At 44.1% G+C, this 13,998-nt stretch overlaps 1 protein-coding gene across 5 annotated transcripts in view; it reads right to left on the bottom strand.

The window, feature by feature from the left end:
* Positions 1 to 1,103: 1,103 nt before the first annotated feature.
* The window catches only part of Cflar (CASP8 and FADD like apoptosis regulator), a 58,939-nt gene continuing 46,044 nt past the window's right edge, over positions 1,104 to 13,998 (bottom strand). For all 5 annotated transcript variants that reach the window (XM_045147508.1, XM_045147510.1, XM_045147509.1 and 2 more), the window contains 2 exons: positions 4,459 to 4,966; positions 1,104 to 1,485 (listed from right to left, as the gene is read on the bottom strand). In XM_045147508.1, the coding sequence (XP_045003443.1) occupies positions 1,347 to 1,485; positions 4,459 to 4,966 (647 nt within the window). In that variant the 3' untranslated portion in view covers positions 1,104 to 1,346. The remainder of the gene's footprint in view (positions 1,486 to 4,458; positions 4,967 to 13,998) is intronic.

The raw sequence follows: 13,998 nt of genomic DNA on the forward strand, positions 1-13,998 counted from the left end.
GGCAAGAGAATGAAAGGTCTTATTCCTCTCATTTATTTTGGGCCTAGAATTACAACCCTTCTTCCTTCCACGCCATACTCTTTTCTAGCAAGCAAAGTAGACAAAGAAGGCATTTATCACTCTTTGCACCATAGAAGTTGACTACTACTTGGTTATTAATAAGTGCTATGCAATCCAAAGACAGATGACAAAAGTAAACAAACACATAGAAAAGTATAATTTAATAAGTGAGCATTTGAAACACATTGCAAACCCTGAATCATAAACTATTAACTCCTGCAGTAACCTAACAGAGCTTGATAGGTAAGTGAAAAAAGAGTGGGATGCTACCTCTTTTAACACCGTGACAGAATACCTGGGAAGAGAGCTTGACTCTGGCTCAGAGTTTAGAGGGTGCAGGCCGTGTGGCAGGAAAGGCACGGTCGTTGAAGTGGCCGGGTCCATGCCTGCCGTTGTTGATAGCTGGCACTTACGCCCATCTCGGAGAATCAAGAAGCAGAGGGCTTAGGCAGAACCCAAAGACAGATATAATTTTCAAGGCCTGTCCCCAAGCAAGCCGTTTTGCTAGCTGAATCATATGTCCCCAAAATGCATCCAGTTTAACTTCAAAAGCCAGACAGTATAGGACAAAGCAAGTCTCTTGAGGGCTGGAGAGATGGTTCAGCTGATAAGGTGCTTGCTGTGCAAGCGCGGGAGCCTGAGCTTGGATCCCTAGGCCTCATGTAAAAGCCAGCAGAAGCTGATGCAAGCTGGAGACGGGAGAATTTCCTGGCAGCTCACGGACCAGCTAACCTGACAGAGTGGTGAACAATAGAGAGAAGGACAGACCTGCCTCAAAGGAAGTGAAAGGTGAGGATCAAGACCAGAAAGTTGTCCCCTGTTTGTGCTATGTGTCTACATTGTACATGTGTGCCCTGCTGGGGAGTCGGCTCAGCTGCTAAAGGCACTTGCTTACAAAGCCTGATGGCTCAGGCTCAATTTCCTAGTACCCATGTTAGCCAGAACAAAGTGGCACATGAGTCTGAGATTCATTTGTACTGGTAAGAGGCCCTGCCATGCCCATTCCCTCTGTCTCTCTCTCTCTCTTTTTCTCTACTTTCAAATAAATAAATAAATAAAACTATACATATGTGTGTGTGTGCGTGTGTGTGTGTGTGTGTGTACATACATATATATATATATAGATGCCGTGACATGTGTGCGTCTACACACAAAAAAACAAAGTCCTTTGGGTTAGCTGTAGTAGCACAGGCCTGCAATCCCAGCACTTGGGAGTTGAGGCCGGAGGATTTCCAGTTCCAGGCCACTCTTGGATACATAGGAACACCCTGAAAGGCTTGGGATTTTCATGCGTTAGACAGGATGAGCTTCTTCCTCAGAGTGTGCTGCAGGCTGAGGTAGTACTTCTCCTTAGAGGAAACTCTGCTGTTCCAGGCATACACGTTGTCTATGAGTTCAACATGGAGATCCACTAGTGGGCGTTTTCTAGAGGAAATGGGAAAGGCAAAATTTAATGCCATGCAAATGCCAAAGAGACAACAGATTGTCATAAGGGTGAAATGAGCCAAGAGATATGAAAGTTACTTGAAACTCTTCCTTTCTAAATGTTCCACAGGCTGCTTAGTAAATAATCCAAATCAGTTGGCAGCGCTCTGGACCAATGGCCAGAGTCTCCTCTGCCCAGGGACAGCTGAGTTTGACTCAGGGGATGCACCAGCCAGATCACCTGGATCATCTATGCAAATGCAAAATGGCTGGAAGAGGCCAATGCACCAGTAGCCCATGGAGTATCTACTTTGGAGAGCTGTATCTCTCCTAGTATAGTCTCCCCCTTCTTCCTGAGCCTCCACTGAGGAGTCAGGAGAGAAAGCCATGAGATGTGCTCAGAGCTACAACCCACAGTGCATTTGACAGGTGGCTCAGAAACATCATTCTAAATTGTAATTAGCAGACAAATAATAAAAATCTAATTAATCTTACACTGTGGCTGCAATCACCCAGAAACGAGGACAGTGTTGTTTCTCTTAGGAAAGAATTCTTCCCAATAAACATCAAAAATGTTTACAGTAGTCTCTTTTATCCAGAGAGCCAAAATCTCTCTGAAAGCCAAGACTCTCAGTGGGTCTCTGAAACCATGGACAGCGCTGAGTCCTGAACTGCATGTACTATATTTTATTGACTACCTATGATAAAGCTTCACTAATGCTAATAAAGCACTTGTCTAGCAAGCGTGAAACCCTCAGTTCACTGGAGGGGAAAGGCCAGGCAGGGTGCCACATGCAATGATCCTAGCACTTGAAAGGCTGGGGTAGGAAAGTAACATTCCAGTCTTGGCTAGGATGGGTATAGCACTTGCCTGGCCTGACTGAGGTCCTGGGTTGAATCCCAGACCCTCAAAAATAATCAATAAATAAAACACAGGAAGATATTAATAATAATAATAAAATACAATAATTATAATCTAATATACTATAATAAAAGTTGTTTAAAACTTATGGGTTATAGCCAAGCATGGTGGCTTCCCTATAATCCCAGCACCAAGGAGAATGAAGAAGATTAATATGAGTTCGAGGCCAGTCTGGGCCACAGAGGGAGTTGCAAGTCAGCTTGGACTACAGTGAATTCTTACCTTAAAACAACAACAACAAAAAAAAAACCTTATGATTTGTGCAGGGTGTGATGGAGCATACCTTTAATCCCAGCACTTGGGAGGCTGAGATAGGAGGATCACTATGAGTTTGAGGCCAGCCTGGAGCTACAAAGTAAGTTCCAGGTCAGGCTAAAGTGAGGCCCTACCTAAAAAACAAACGGGGCTGGAGAGAGGCTCAGTGGTTAAAGGCTTGCTTGCAAAGCCTGATATCCTGAGTTCAATTAATACCCACATAGAGCCATATGCACAAAGTGGTGCGTGTATCTGGAGTTTGTTTGCAGTGGCAGAAGGATCTGGCATGCCCATTCTGTCCTTCTCCTCTTGCAAATAAATGTTTTAAAAACTGAAACCTCAGATAAGATCAGGAGGTCACTACTGTTTATAACAAAGACAGACCTGAACAGTCAGATACTTTCTGTCACTTATCAAACTGTTCAAACACGCAGTGATGCTGAGAGTTTGGGGATGTACCCAGCGTCATATTAAGCTGATGTCACTACCCCAAAAGACAATCTGGTAGATGCACCCAGGGCTGCTTGCAACATGCATTGCCTTTGACGCAGAGGCTCCACTTCTAGAAACTCTCCTCAAACAAACAACTAAAGATGAGTGTGAATCCTGAGGTGCAAAGGTATTTAACACTACCTCTGTGCAAAAGCAAAATACTACCTAGCAACTAGAGATTGTTCAAGTAAATAAGCTATAGCTGCATCACAGGCTGCTCTGCAGACATTGAAATGGTGCCACACAGAAACGTGACTGCTGACGGGCAAAAATGTCTGTGACCAGCCGGGCATGGTGGCACACGCCTTTAATCCCAGCACTCGGGAGGCAGAGGTAGGAGGATTACTATGAGTTCGAGGCCACCCTGAGACTACATAGTGAATTCCAGGTCAGCCTGGGCTAGAGTGAGACCCTACCTTGAAAAACCAAAAAAAAAAAAAAAAAAAAAGTCTGTGACCTACCATTAAGCAAACCCCACAAACAAATTGTAAAGGAATAATAAACGATTCCATCTGGGCTGTAAGAATCTTAAATGGGCATCCAAAAATAGCATGTGGAAGGCAGTGCAGCAATATTTGGCTATCAGGGAGTGGTTCTAGTTAGGATTGGACCTGCTTATTGCATTATGATTTCAACATCTAAGTTATATAAATTTTTTTTAAGGAGTAGGATATTGTCTTTATAAGAAAAAAAATTGGGGCTGGAGAGATCGGCTCACTGGTTAAGGTGCTTGTTTGCAAAGCCTAACAACCCAGGTTAAAGCCAGATGCACAAAATGGTTCCTGCATCTGGAAGTCAGTTGCAACAGCTGGAGGTTCCATGTCTCTCTGCTTATAATAAAAATATTTTTTAAGGAAAAAAATTAGGGGCTGGAGAGATGGCTTAATGGTTAAGCGCTTGCCTGTGAAGCCTAAGGACCCCGGTTCAAGGCTCGATTCACCAGGATCCATGTTAGCCAGATATACAAGGGGCCACACACATCTGGAGTGCGTTTGCAGTGGCTGGAGGCCCTGACGTGTCCACTCTCTATCTGCTTTTCTCTCTCTGTCTGTCGCTCTCAAATAAATAAATAAATAAATAAGAAAAAGAAAAAAATTAAATTTTAGTTTTGGGGAGAAAAAAAGCATCCCAAGTAGAAGCTGATGGACACAGTGTTCATAAATTGTGTTGGGCCTATGTCATATTCCTAAGACACCCTAATGCAGAAGGGAAAAGTATCTTCTCTGTGAAGGGAACTGAATGTGGCCCAGCAATCATCTGGTAGCAGGATAATAAACAAGGCCAACCACCTTCCAGCGGCTCACCTTTCTTGCTCCAGCTTCTGGCAGAGGTTCTGTAGGTACACAGAGGACGAGTCGGGAGACCGCAGCTGGGACACATCTGTTTTGCACAGGCTCCAGAAGATGTCAGCTTCCCGGTGAACTGTGCAGAATCCAGGCTGAAAGGCCTTAGAGTCCACATGTCTCATGGCTGGCCCGTCCACCTCTGGAAGACTGCTGTCTTCCAGATGGTCCTCTGCCACCACATAGTTCTGAATAAAAAAGAGCTTTGGCTTCCCGATGAGAGAAGGGCAGGCATCGCCCATGAATATCTTCTTTATGCTATCAAAGGACAACCCGGGGTGAGTCTGATCCACACCAAGCAGGCCTTGGGAGTCTCCTCGGCTCACCAGGACACATACAAAGCTGTCATAGTCTAGGTGCTGGGGCATATGAGCAAACCGGTTAAGAACCTTTTCTATACCTGTCACACTAAGATAACAGAAGTGCTGCACTTGGTAGCCCAGGGAAGTGAAGGCATCTTGAAGAATTTCTGAAAAACAAACAAACATGGAAAACCATTGAAGTGAGAAAGGGCACTGGATGGGAATAGACACCAGAGAGGGGGAAGCTGGCCTGAGTGTTGGGAGTTAAATCAGCAGCACCTGTACATCTTCACAGAGTGTCTACCGGAACTTTCCAGACTGGGTTTAACTATGGTCCCTATCCTACAAGATACGATGGCTTTAAGACATGTTCACCTACCTGCCTTATAAAGATGGAGAGGACTTCCTCTTTCCTTGAATGCTGACCAGATTCGGTCATGTTTCTACAAAAACTAGATAATCAAAATAGAATGCAGCTGGAGTCTGTGAAGGTCGCTCAGGTGCAAAAGCCTGCTCGCATGCGTGAGGCCTTGGGTTTAAACCACAGCAGTGAATAAAAGAATACATATTTCCTGGCCTCTTTTCTCTTTTACATGACTGACTCTGTCTGGGGAAAGCCAGTACTGTGTCATGAGAACTTTAGTGGGCTGTGTTAAATACCACAGCAACCTTCATGAAATATGTGTGATGTAGAAAAGACCTAGCCACACTACCCCTATCCATGTCCCTAGGGTGTAAGCAAGGCTTTGGAGTCCAGACCATACCCAGGTTGGACCCAGGACACAGCAATGACAGAACCGGATGAGGATCACAGCCCCCTGGCCACTATTTCCTTCTAAATGCCTTCTTTTGGGACTCACTCATGCATCATTTTCATGGAGTATTTCTCCTTTGGGGGCAGAAACAAACAAGGCTCAATGCTTTGTTTATTTGTGACCGCCTGCTGGCTTGCTTTCTGCAAAACCTTCTTTGCTGAAAATAACCCTTCTAAAAATGTATGTATTAGCCGGGCGTGGTGGTGCACGCCTTTAATCCCAGCATTCGGGAGGCAGAGGTAGGAGGATCACCATGAGTTCGAGGCTACCCTGAGATGACAGAGTTAATTCCAGGTCAGCCTGGGCCAGAGTGAGACCTTACCCGAACCCCCCCCAAAAAATTAAATAAATAAAAATAAAAATGTATGTATTTATTTGCAAGCAGAAAGAGATACAGAGAAGACAGACAGAAAGAGTGGGTGCACCAGAGCCTCCAGCCACTGCAAATGGACTCCAGATGAAGGCACCACTTTGCGCATCCGGCTTTATGTAGGTACTGGGGAATCGAACCCAGGTTCTTAAGCTTTGCAGGCAAGCACCCCAACTGCTGGGCCGTCTCTTCAGCCCAAATACCCTTCCTTAGCAAAGTCTTGACAGAGAGCTCGCCAGAGGCTCCTTCCCAGGCTAACATGCAGAAAAGGGACTATACAGTGAGCAAAATGTTATATTTCTCTACATTTCTTTATACCTAGCTTAGAGAAAAATAGAAGTCACGTCCTTGTAGGAGCTCATCAAAGGATGGAATGAAACACTTGTTTAAGCAGATCGGGATGGTAGGTAATCAGGAGGCTCCACTGATGGTAGGTGAACAGGAGGCTCGGCTGGTCTGAACAGCATAAACCCGGCCTGCATTGTTGAGCAATATCCTTAAGGGCAGACAGGCAGGACATCGGGAGGCTCCTGGATGCAGGCCTACCTTGCACTCCCCAGGTGCTTCCAGTAACTGACCAACAGACCTGTTTACAAGTTCCTTTTTTCCCTTCCCTATCTTCTAAGACACACCAAATTCCCCACTATGTTTACAATTACTTTTAAAAAATATTTTTATTTTTATTTATTTATTTGAGAGGAAAAAAAGAGACAGATAGATGAGGGAGGAAGAGAGGGAAGGAGGGAGAGAGGGAGAGAGAGACACAGAGAGAGAGAATGGGCGCACCAGGGCCTCCAGCCACTGCAAATGAACTCCAGATGTGTGCACCCCCTTGTGCATCTGGCTTATGTGGGTCCTGGGGAATCGAACTTTGATCCTTTGACTCTGCAGGCAAGAGCCTTAACTGCTAAGCCTTCTCTCCAGCCCCTAAAATTACTTTTATGGCTATAACTGTAACATGTGAATTGTGATTTATGGTTTAGCTCCCATCTTGTTTTTTTTTTTCCTATAAACATCTTGTGGTTATTTCCAATAAAAGCTGACAATCTGAACAGTTCAGAGCTGCATCCTGAGATCCTGACCTCTGGGATGCAGACCTCATATACCAGACTTTCTTCTTTTTCTTTTTTACCCAATAAAACTTTGCTTCACATTCTGTAAGTCAATGGTTTTACTTGTGCAACACCAGGGACAAAGGCTGCTCCAGGTTTTCTAGCACCTCCATTTATCTGGGCTGTCTGTGAGCTCTGTGGCACTGCTGTGTGCTCAGGGTAAAAGTGGAAACATCCCCAGAAAAGCTGAGCTGATGTCCCATTTCCCACCTTATTCCTTTTCAGGTCTCAACCTTGTCAGGTCTTAGAAGTGACCTACCAGCAGAGGGCCTAAGAGGATGAGAACTGAGACCCAATACATGGGAGGAGAAAAAGCTAAAGGTAACTGCCAAGAGGTCCTCTCTGGCAAGAGGAAGCCACTTGGCAGACAGCTGGAAGTCATCAGCACAGCTGACATTTCCCATTAGTAACTTCCTCTAGTAGATGGTAAGGTCAGGTGTGCAAGGATACTAGCTAGCATGACTATTTTCCTTCAAGGGTCAGCAAGGACATGCATGTAGCCAGTCTAATTTATAGGATCAATGGGGATAATTTGTAGGACAGTGTGACTTTAAGTAAGTCATAGGTTCTACCCATTCATGTGTAAAATGGGACTAATATTAATTCCTAAACTTTGTTCTTTAAAAGCTATCTATGAGAATCCAGTAAGAATTCTATAAAGATGCCTGCAATCTGTATTTATTCAAACATGGGATTTACTTTAAGGAAGACAAAGTCAGCCACTTCAAACCACAACTCAGGGAGCCTGTGGTAGGCACAGCATGTGGCGCTGCCTCTCTCTATTCTAAACCAAAGGTAGCTTGGGGAAGACAGGCTCTGTGTCCCATGTGTCACCTGACTGTCATGTTGCAGTTCACAAGCAGAAGAAGAAAGCCCTGGGTGTTGGATTTAGAAAATAAAACGTCAGCATAACGTCCAAGTCCACTTCTCCCTCCTACCCACTCTGGAAACCCACCTCACTTCTTCCCAAACCACTGCCGGGTGAATTACAGCTGCTCCTTTTCTTGTTTTGCTGTTTTAGTTTGTTTGAGGGAGGGTCTCACTCTGGCCCAGTCTGACTTGGAACTCTGGAGTCCCAGGCTGGCCTCAAGCTCCCAGCAATCCTACTACCTCTGCTGGGATTAAAGGTGTGCACCATTATACCTGGCTGTTTCTTCTCTTTTCCTTTCCTTCCCTTCCCCTCCCTTCCCTTTCTCTCTCTCTCTTTCTTTTCTTTTCTTTTTTTTTTTTGTTTGTTTTTTGTTGTGTTTTTCAAGGTGGGGTCTTGCTCTATAGTCCAGGTTGACCTGGATTTCACTATGTAGTCTCAGGGTGGCCTCAAATTCACAGTGGTCCTCCTAGTTCTGCTTCCCAAATGCTGGGATTAAAGACATTCACAACCATGCCCAGTAAAGTGAGAGAGAGAGACAGAGAAAAAAAAATAGGTGCACTAGGGCCTCTAGCTGCTACAAATGAACTCCAGGCACATGTGTCACTTTGTGCATCTGGCTTTATGTAGGTACTAGGGATTTGAACTTTAGGCTTTATGGGCAAGTGACTTAACTGCTGAACCATCTCTTCAGACTTACCACTGCTTCTTTAAAAAGAGTTCCGATGGGCTGGAGAGACAGCTTAACTGTTAAGGCAGTTGCTATAAGCCTAAGGACCCAGGTTCGATTCTCCACATCCCACATAAACCAAATGCACAAGGTGGTGCATGTATTTGAAGTTTGTTTGCAGTAGCTAGAGACCCTGTCACACCCATTCTCTCTCTGTTTCTCTGTCTCAAATAAAAATAAATTTAAAAAAGAAAAAAAAAAAAGACTTCTGAGCTGGGGAGGTATCTCAGTGGTTAAAGGCACTTGCTTGAAAATCCTGCCAGTCCAGGTTTGATTCCCTAGTACTCAGTCATGTACAGCCAGATACGAAAAGTAGCACATGTATCTGAAATTTGTTTGCAGCCACCAAGAGGCCCCAGTGTCCTGGAACACTCTCTTTCTTTCATTAATAAGTAAAAAATATTAAAAAAAAAAAAACAAAAACTTCCAGAGCCGGGTGTAGTGATGCACACCTTTAATCCCAGCACTTGGGAGGCCACCCTGAAACTACACAGTGAATTCCAAGTCAGCCTGAGCTAGAGTGAAACCCTAAAACCAAAAAAAAAAAAAAAAAAAAAAGAACTTCTGGGCTGGAGAGATGGCTTAGCAGTTAAAGCACTTGCCTGCAAAGCCTAAAGGCTCAAGTTCGGCTCTCCAGGTCCCACACAAACCAGATGCACAAGGCGATGCAAGCATGCAGAGTCGCACCTGTGCACAAGATGGCACACATGTCTGGAGTTCAGTTGTAGTGGCTGGAGGCCCTGGCACAGAAATTCAGTCTGTCATTGATCTACCATATGACCCAGCTATAGCACTCCTAGGCATATATCCAAAGGACTCATCTCATTTCCTTAGAAGTATGTGTTCAACCATGTTTATTGCTGCTCAATTTATAATAGCTGGGAAATGGAACCAGCCTAGATGTCCCTCAACTGATGAGTGGATAATGAAGATGTGGCACATTTATACAATGGAGTTCTTCTCAGCAGTAAAGAAAAATGAAGTTATGAAATTTGCAGAAAAATGGATGGACCTGGAAAGGATTATACTAAGTGAGGTAACCCAGGCCCAGAAAGCCAAGCGCCACATGTTCTCTCTCATATGTGGATACTAGCTACAGATGATTGGGCTTCTGCATGAAAATGAAAATACTTAGTAGCAGAGGCCAATAAGTTAAAAAGGAGACATAAAGGGAAGAGAAAGGAAGGGAGGAGGATACTTAATAGGTTGATATTATATATATGTAAGTACAATGATTGTGATGGAGAGGTAATATGATGGAGAATGGAATTTCAAAGGGGAAAGTGTGGGGGGGAGAGAGGGAATTACCATGGGATTTTTTTTTTATAATCATGGAAAATGCTAATAAAAAAATTTTTTAAAAATTCAGTCTGTCTTTTTCTGATAATTTTTTTTTAAAGACTTCCTAAGATGATGGATTTTCTTCTGGCTTTGTAGCTCGTACAGGATTGCCAGCATGATTCACAAGTTTAGGGACTAAATGTGACAAAATGTCGTTAATTTAAAATTCATCTTAATTTAAATGAGGGCATACTTATTTTGACACTTTCTAAGTAAATATAATGAATAAATAAGAAATAAGGGTCACCAATCTATTCCCTATCACTTAGCTGGGTACTCTTCACTAGCCAGCTACTAATGCAGAAGGTAAGGCACGTGCGAGGAACACAAGACAGGCAGGATATTCCGAGTGCAAAATGGAGCTGAAAGACAAAAGTCCACAAGGCTAAAATAGGTTTCTGTACATGAGACTATTACTGGATGGATGATGTGCACTGCAAACCTGAGAAGGGAGTAAATTAGGCAGTGTCAATGTACTTGCCCCCCAGAGTCATGCTTTACAAAGTTCCCTTTATTACCTTATAGAACTACAGGCACAATGATACAGACCAACACAGAATGTCATCCCTATCCTAGGAACTCATAATCTCATTGGAAATGCAGGATTACAAATGTGCATAAATCAACGACTGGAATATCACAGTTCCAGGGGACTTGGGGGAAAATAGATGGTAAGAGAAACAAAGGAAGGTTCAGACCAAGACAATGGAGCAGGTATTATGGAAAAGGTCATTTGAGCTGGAACCTAAAAAAAAAACCAAAGGAAGGAAAGCCAAGTCCTCTGCCCCTAGGTAGAGGAGGATAGGGAGGCATGGGTAGAAGGGAGGGGAGGCAGGAGTGGAACAGCCTAGGGCAGGAAGGCTTGGCATACATCCAACTCTGCATTTATTCAGTTAGGCTAACCAAGGCCTCACTGCTCAAAGCACACTCTCGAAATTACTAACTACTTTATAAGTGCCTTCTGTATAAAGCACAGGTGATTACTGGTAATTCCTCCCAGACTAGCTTGTATCATGAGAAAATAATAATCAATTGCATGCCAAGAGAGGCTTCTGGAATACTCCAGACAGCTTAGAAGTGTTTGTACATATCTGCAGACTCTCATCCTCAATTCCAGTAGCTCAAACACTCAGCAAAATTTGACCTTTCATGCCAACTCATTTTCTGGCCAGGCCTTTCCAGAAGTGAAGAGGTCTATCTCATATAGTGTGAATGTCCATTCATTAAATACACCTGGAGTTAAGCTGTCTGTGAAGTAAGGGCTTGCCGAGTAGCATAACCTCTGAGTGGCTCTGACTTAAAGGAAATTCTATTAATGATGCTAGAGTTTCAAGTGGATAATTGTTTAGTCCCACAGAATATGAATACCCAGATTAAAAAAAAAAAAGTGCCTCACCATAGACTCCTGGACCTCTGCCCCCAGAAGGCATCCATTCTCCATAGCACATTCATCCCATCAAACAATGAGGGGAAGCCTCACCTCCTTGGCCCTTGAGATGGCCAGAAGCACAAAGCTACTGCTCTACCTGGAAAGTCTCCTTCTACCACTATGGATGGTCACTCATCATTTGTCTTCACTGCTCATGAGCAGAGGTCCCAGTAGGCGCGCTGATCATCCTTGTGGAAATTTTCCTATAAATGTTACTACAGGAAAGCACTGCTCATTCAGGCTTCTGCTCAATGTATTAAAAGGAAAACCATAGCAGGAAGCCACAGAGCCACCCCTAACCAAGTGTCTCAATGACTCCTGCTGTCTGATAAGAAGACAATCACACACGACACAGTGTGTCGGAACTTGCAGTGTTGGCTGGAAATTCCTTACCAGTTAAACACATACACACCCCAAATTCCTTACCAGTTTTTCACACACACACGCACCTCTCCAAATTCCTTACCAGTTACACACACACACACACACACACACACACACACACACACACACAGCTTTTAGGAAGAAACAGAAAGGGAAAAGTACTTCTTAAAATCTGCAAATATCATTTTTTTTTATTTGTTTGGGAGCCACAAAAACTTACAGAGCCAGAAGGAGAAAAACAAATCAAAGAAAGTTTACTAAACTCTATAGGAAAACGGAGCCGGGTGTGGTGGTGCACAATTTTGATCCCAGCACTTGGGAGGCAGAGGTAGGAGGACTGCTGTGAGTTCGAGGCCACCCTGAGACTACATAGTGAATTCCAAGTCAGCCTGAACTAGAGTGAGACCCTATCTTGAAAAAAAAAAAGGAAAAAAAGAAAGAAAGAACAAGAAAAAGAAACAAAGTTATAAAAGAAGTTTTAGGAATATACTGATACTATTTCTTCATTCTCTCAACCAATAAATATTTACTGAGTACCTCCATTCCAGGTACTCTTCCAGATACTGGTGATATTTAGTAAAAGAGGTAAACTTCTCCATCCACAAAGTGGCTAAAAATATATGCTTTGAAAACAAGCTTTAGCATCTCAGCTATCAGTACTAGAGACAACAGGAAAATAGTTCACTGCTCAGTTTGCTCACCTTGAAACTAGTGAAAATAGTGATGTCTTATACCATTATTTATGAAGTTTAAATGAAAATCTATGCAAAGCAATAAGCAAAGTACCTAACATGTAACAGAGCTTCAATAAACCATATGCTGTCGCCAGGCGTGGTGACACATGCCTTTAACCCCAGCACTTGGAGGCTGAGGTAGGAGGACCACTGTGAGTTCTAGGCCAGCCTGAGGCTAATTCCAAGTCAGCCTGAGCTAGAGCAAGACCCTACCTCAAAAAACAAAACAACAAAAAAGATATACTCTTGACATTAGTCTAGACATGCGACTCCTAATTTCTCACAGACCTTTTTCATTTTTAAAAGTATTTTATTGACTTATTTGAGAGAAAGACAGAAAGAGGCAGATAGAGAGAGAATGGGCACACCAGGGGTTCTAGAGTTGCAGGGGCACTGCAAACAAACTCCAGATGCCTGTGCCACCTGTGCCTCCAGCGTTACGTGGCTACTGGGGAATCAAACTTGGGTCCTTACGCTTTGCAAGCAAGACCCTTGAATGTTAAGCCAGCTCTCTGGCCCTTTTTTTTTCATTTTTTAGTATTGTTTATTTATTCATTTGAAAGAGAGAAAGCACCAAAGAGAAAGTGTGGGTGTGCCAGGGCCCCTTGCTGCTGCAAACAAACTCCAAATGCATGCACCACTTTGTGCATGTGGCTTTATGTGGGTAATGGAGAACCAAATGCAGGCCAGCAGGCTTTGCAAACAAGCATATTTAAGTGCGGAGTCATCTCCCCAGCCCAGGAGCAGCATCGATGGTGTGGTAGTAAGCACAGTTGTCTTCCAGAGCTCTTATTCCAGCTAGCAATGACATGTTTATTATGTAACCCCCGGGCTTCTTCCATTAACCAGTTGGCAAAGTTAACTAGACAGAAGAAGCCACACATACCGACTGTAGATGAAACCCTCCGATGCTAATAAGATGGGAAGAGTGTGTACCTGAGCAGGATTCCAGCCCTGGAGTGCTCAGTGAATATCCCCAGGAGGAGAATGAGAAAGAGAGCCCGAGGCCTAGACAGTGTTTGTGAAGAGGCCGGCCTTGCCCTTCATCACGAGGAACGCCCTCTGTTGTGCTGCGCCTAGGCCCCGCAGCTGGGACCTCTCAGCTAGGGAGCAGTACAACATCATTTGAGTAAAGAGCACTGTCTTTTTCTTACCTGCTGATTAGCAACCTGAGGCCATGGCCTTGAGCCCAGTTGTTTGTTTTGTTCCCAGAAGCAGGGAGGACTTGGGTCAGTGGAACCCAGATTCTCGGGGGGTGGGGGGTAGAAACAGCACTGAGGGTCTGGAGTGTCCTTTGCTGGCCCAGGCCCATTCTAGCCCAGCACTCCACCTTCAAGACACTGACCTTGGAAAGTCTACACTGGCCTGGGACAACCTGCTTCCTGGACCTACCATTCTGATACTTGGGGCTCACAC

Source organism: Jaculus jaculus, chromosome 4, assembly GCF_020740685.1.
Source record: "Jaculus jaculus isolate mJacJac1 chromosome 4, mJacJac1.mat.Y.cur, whole genome shotgun sequence".
NCBI lineage: Eukaryota > Metazoa > Chordata > Mammalia > Rodentia > Dipodidae > Jaculus > Jaculus jaculus.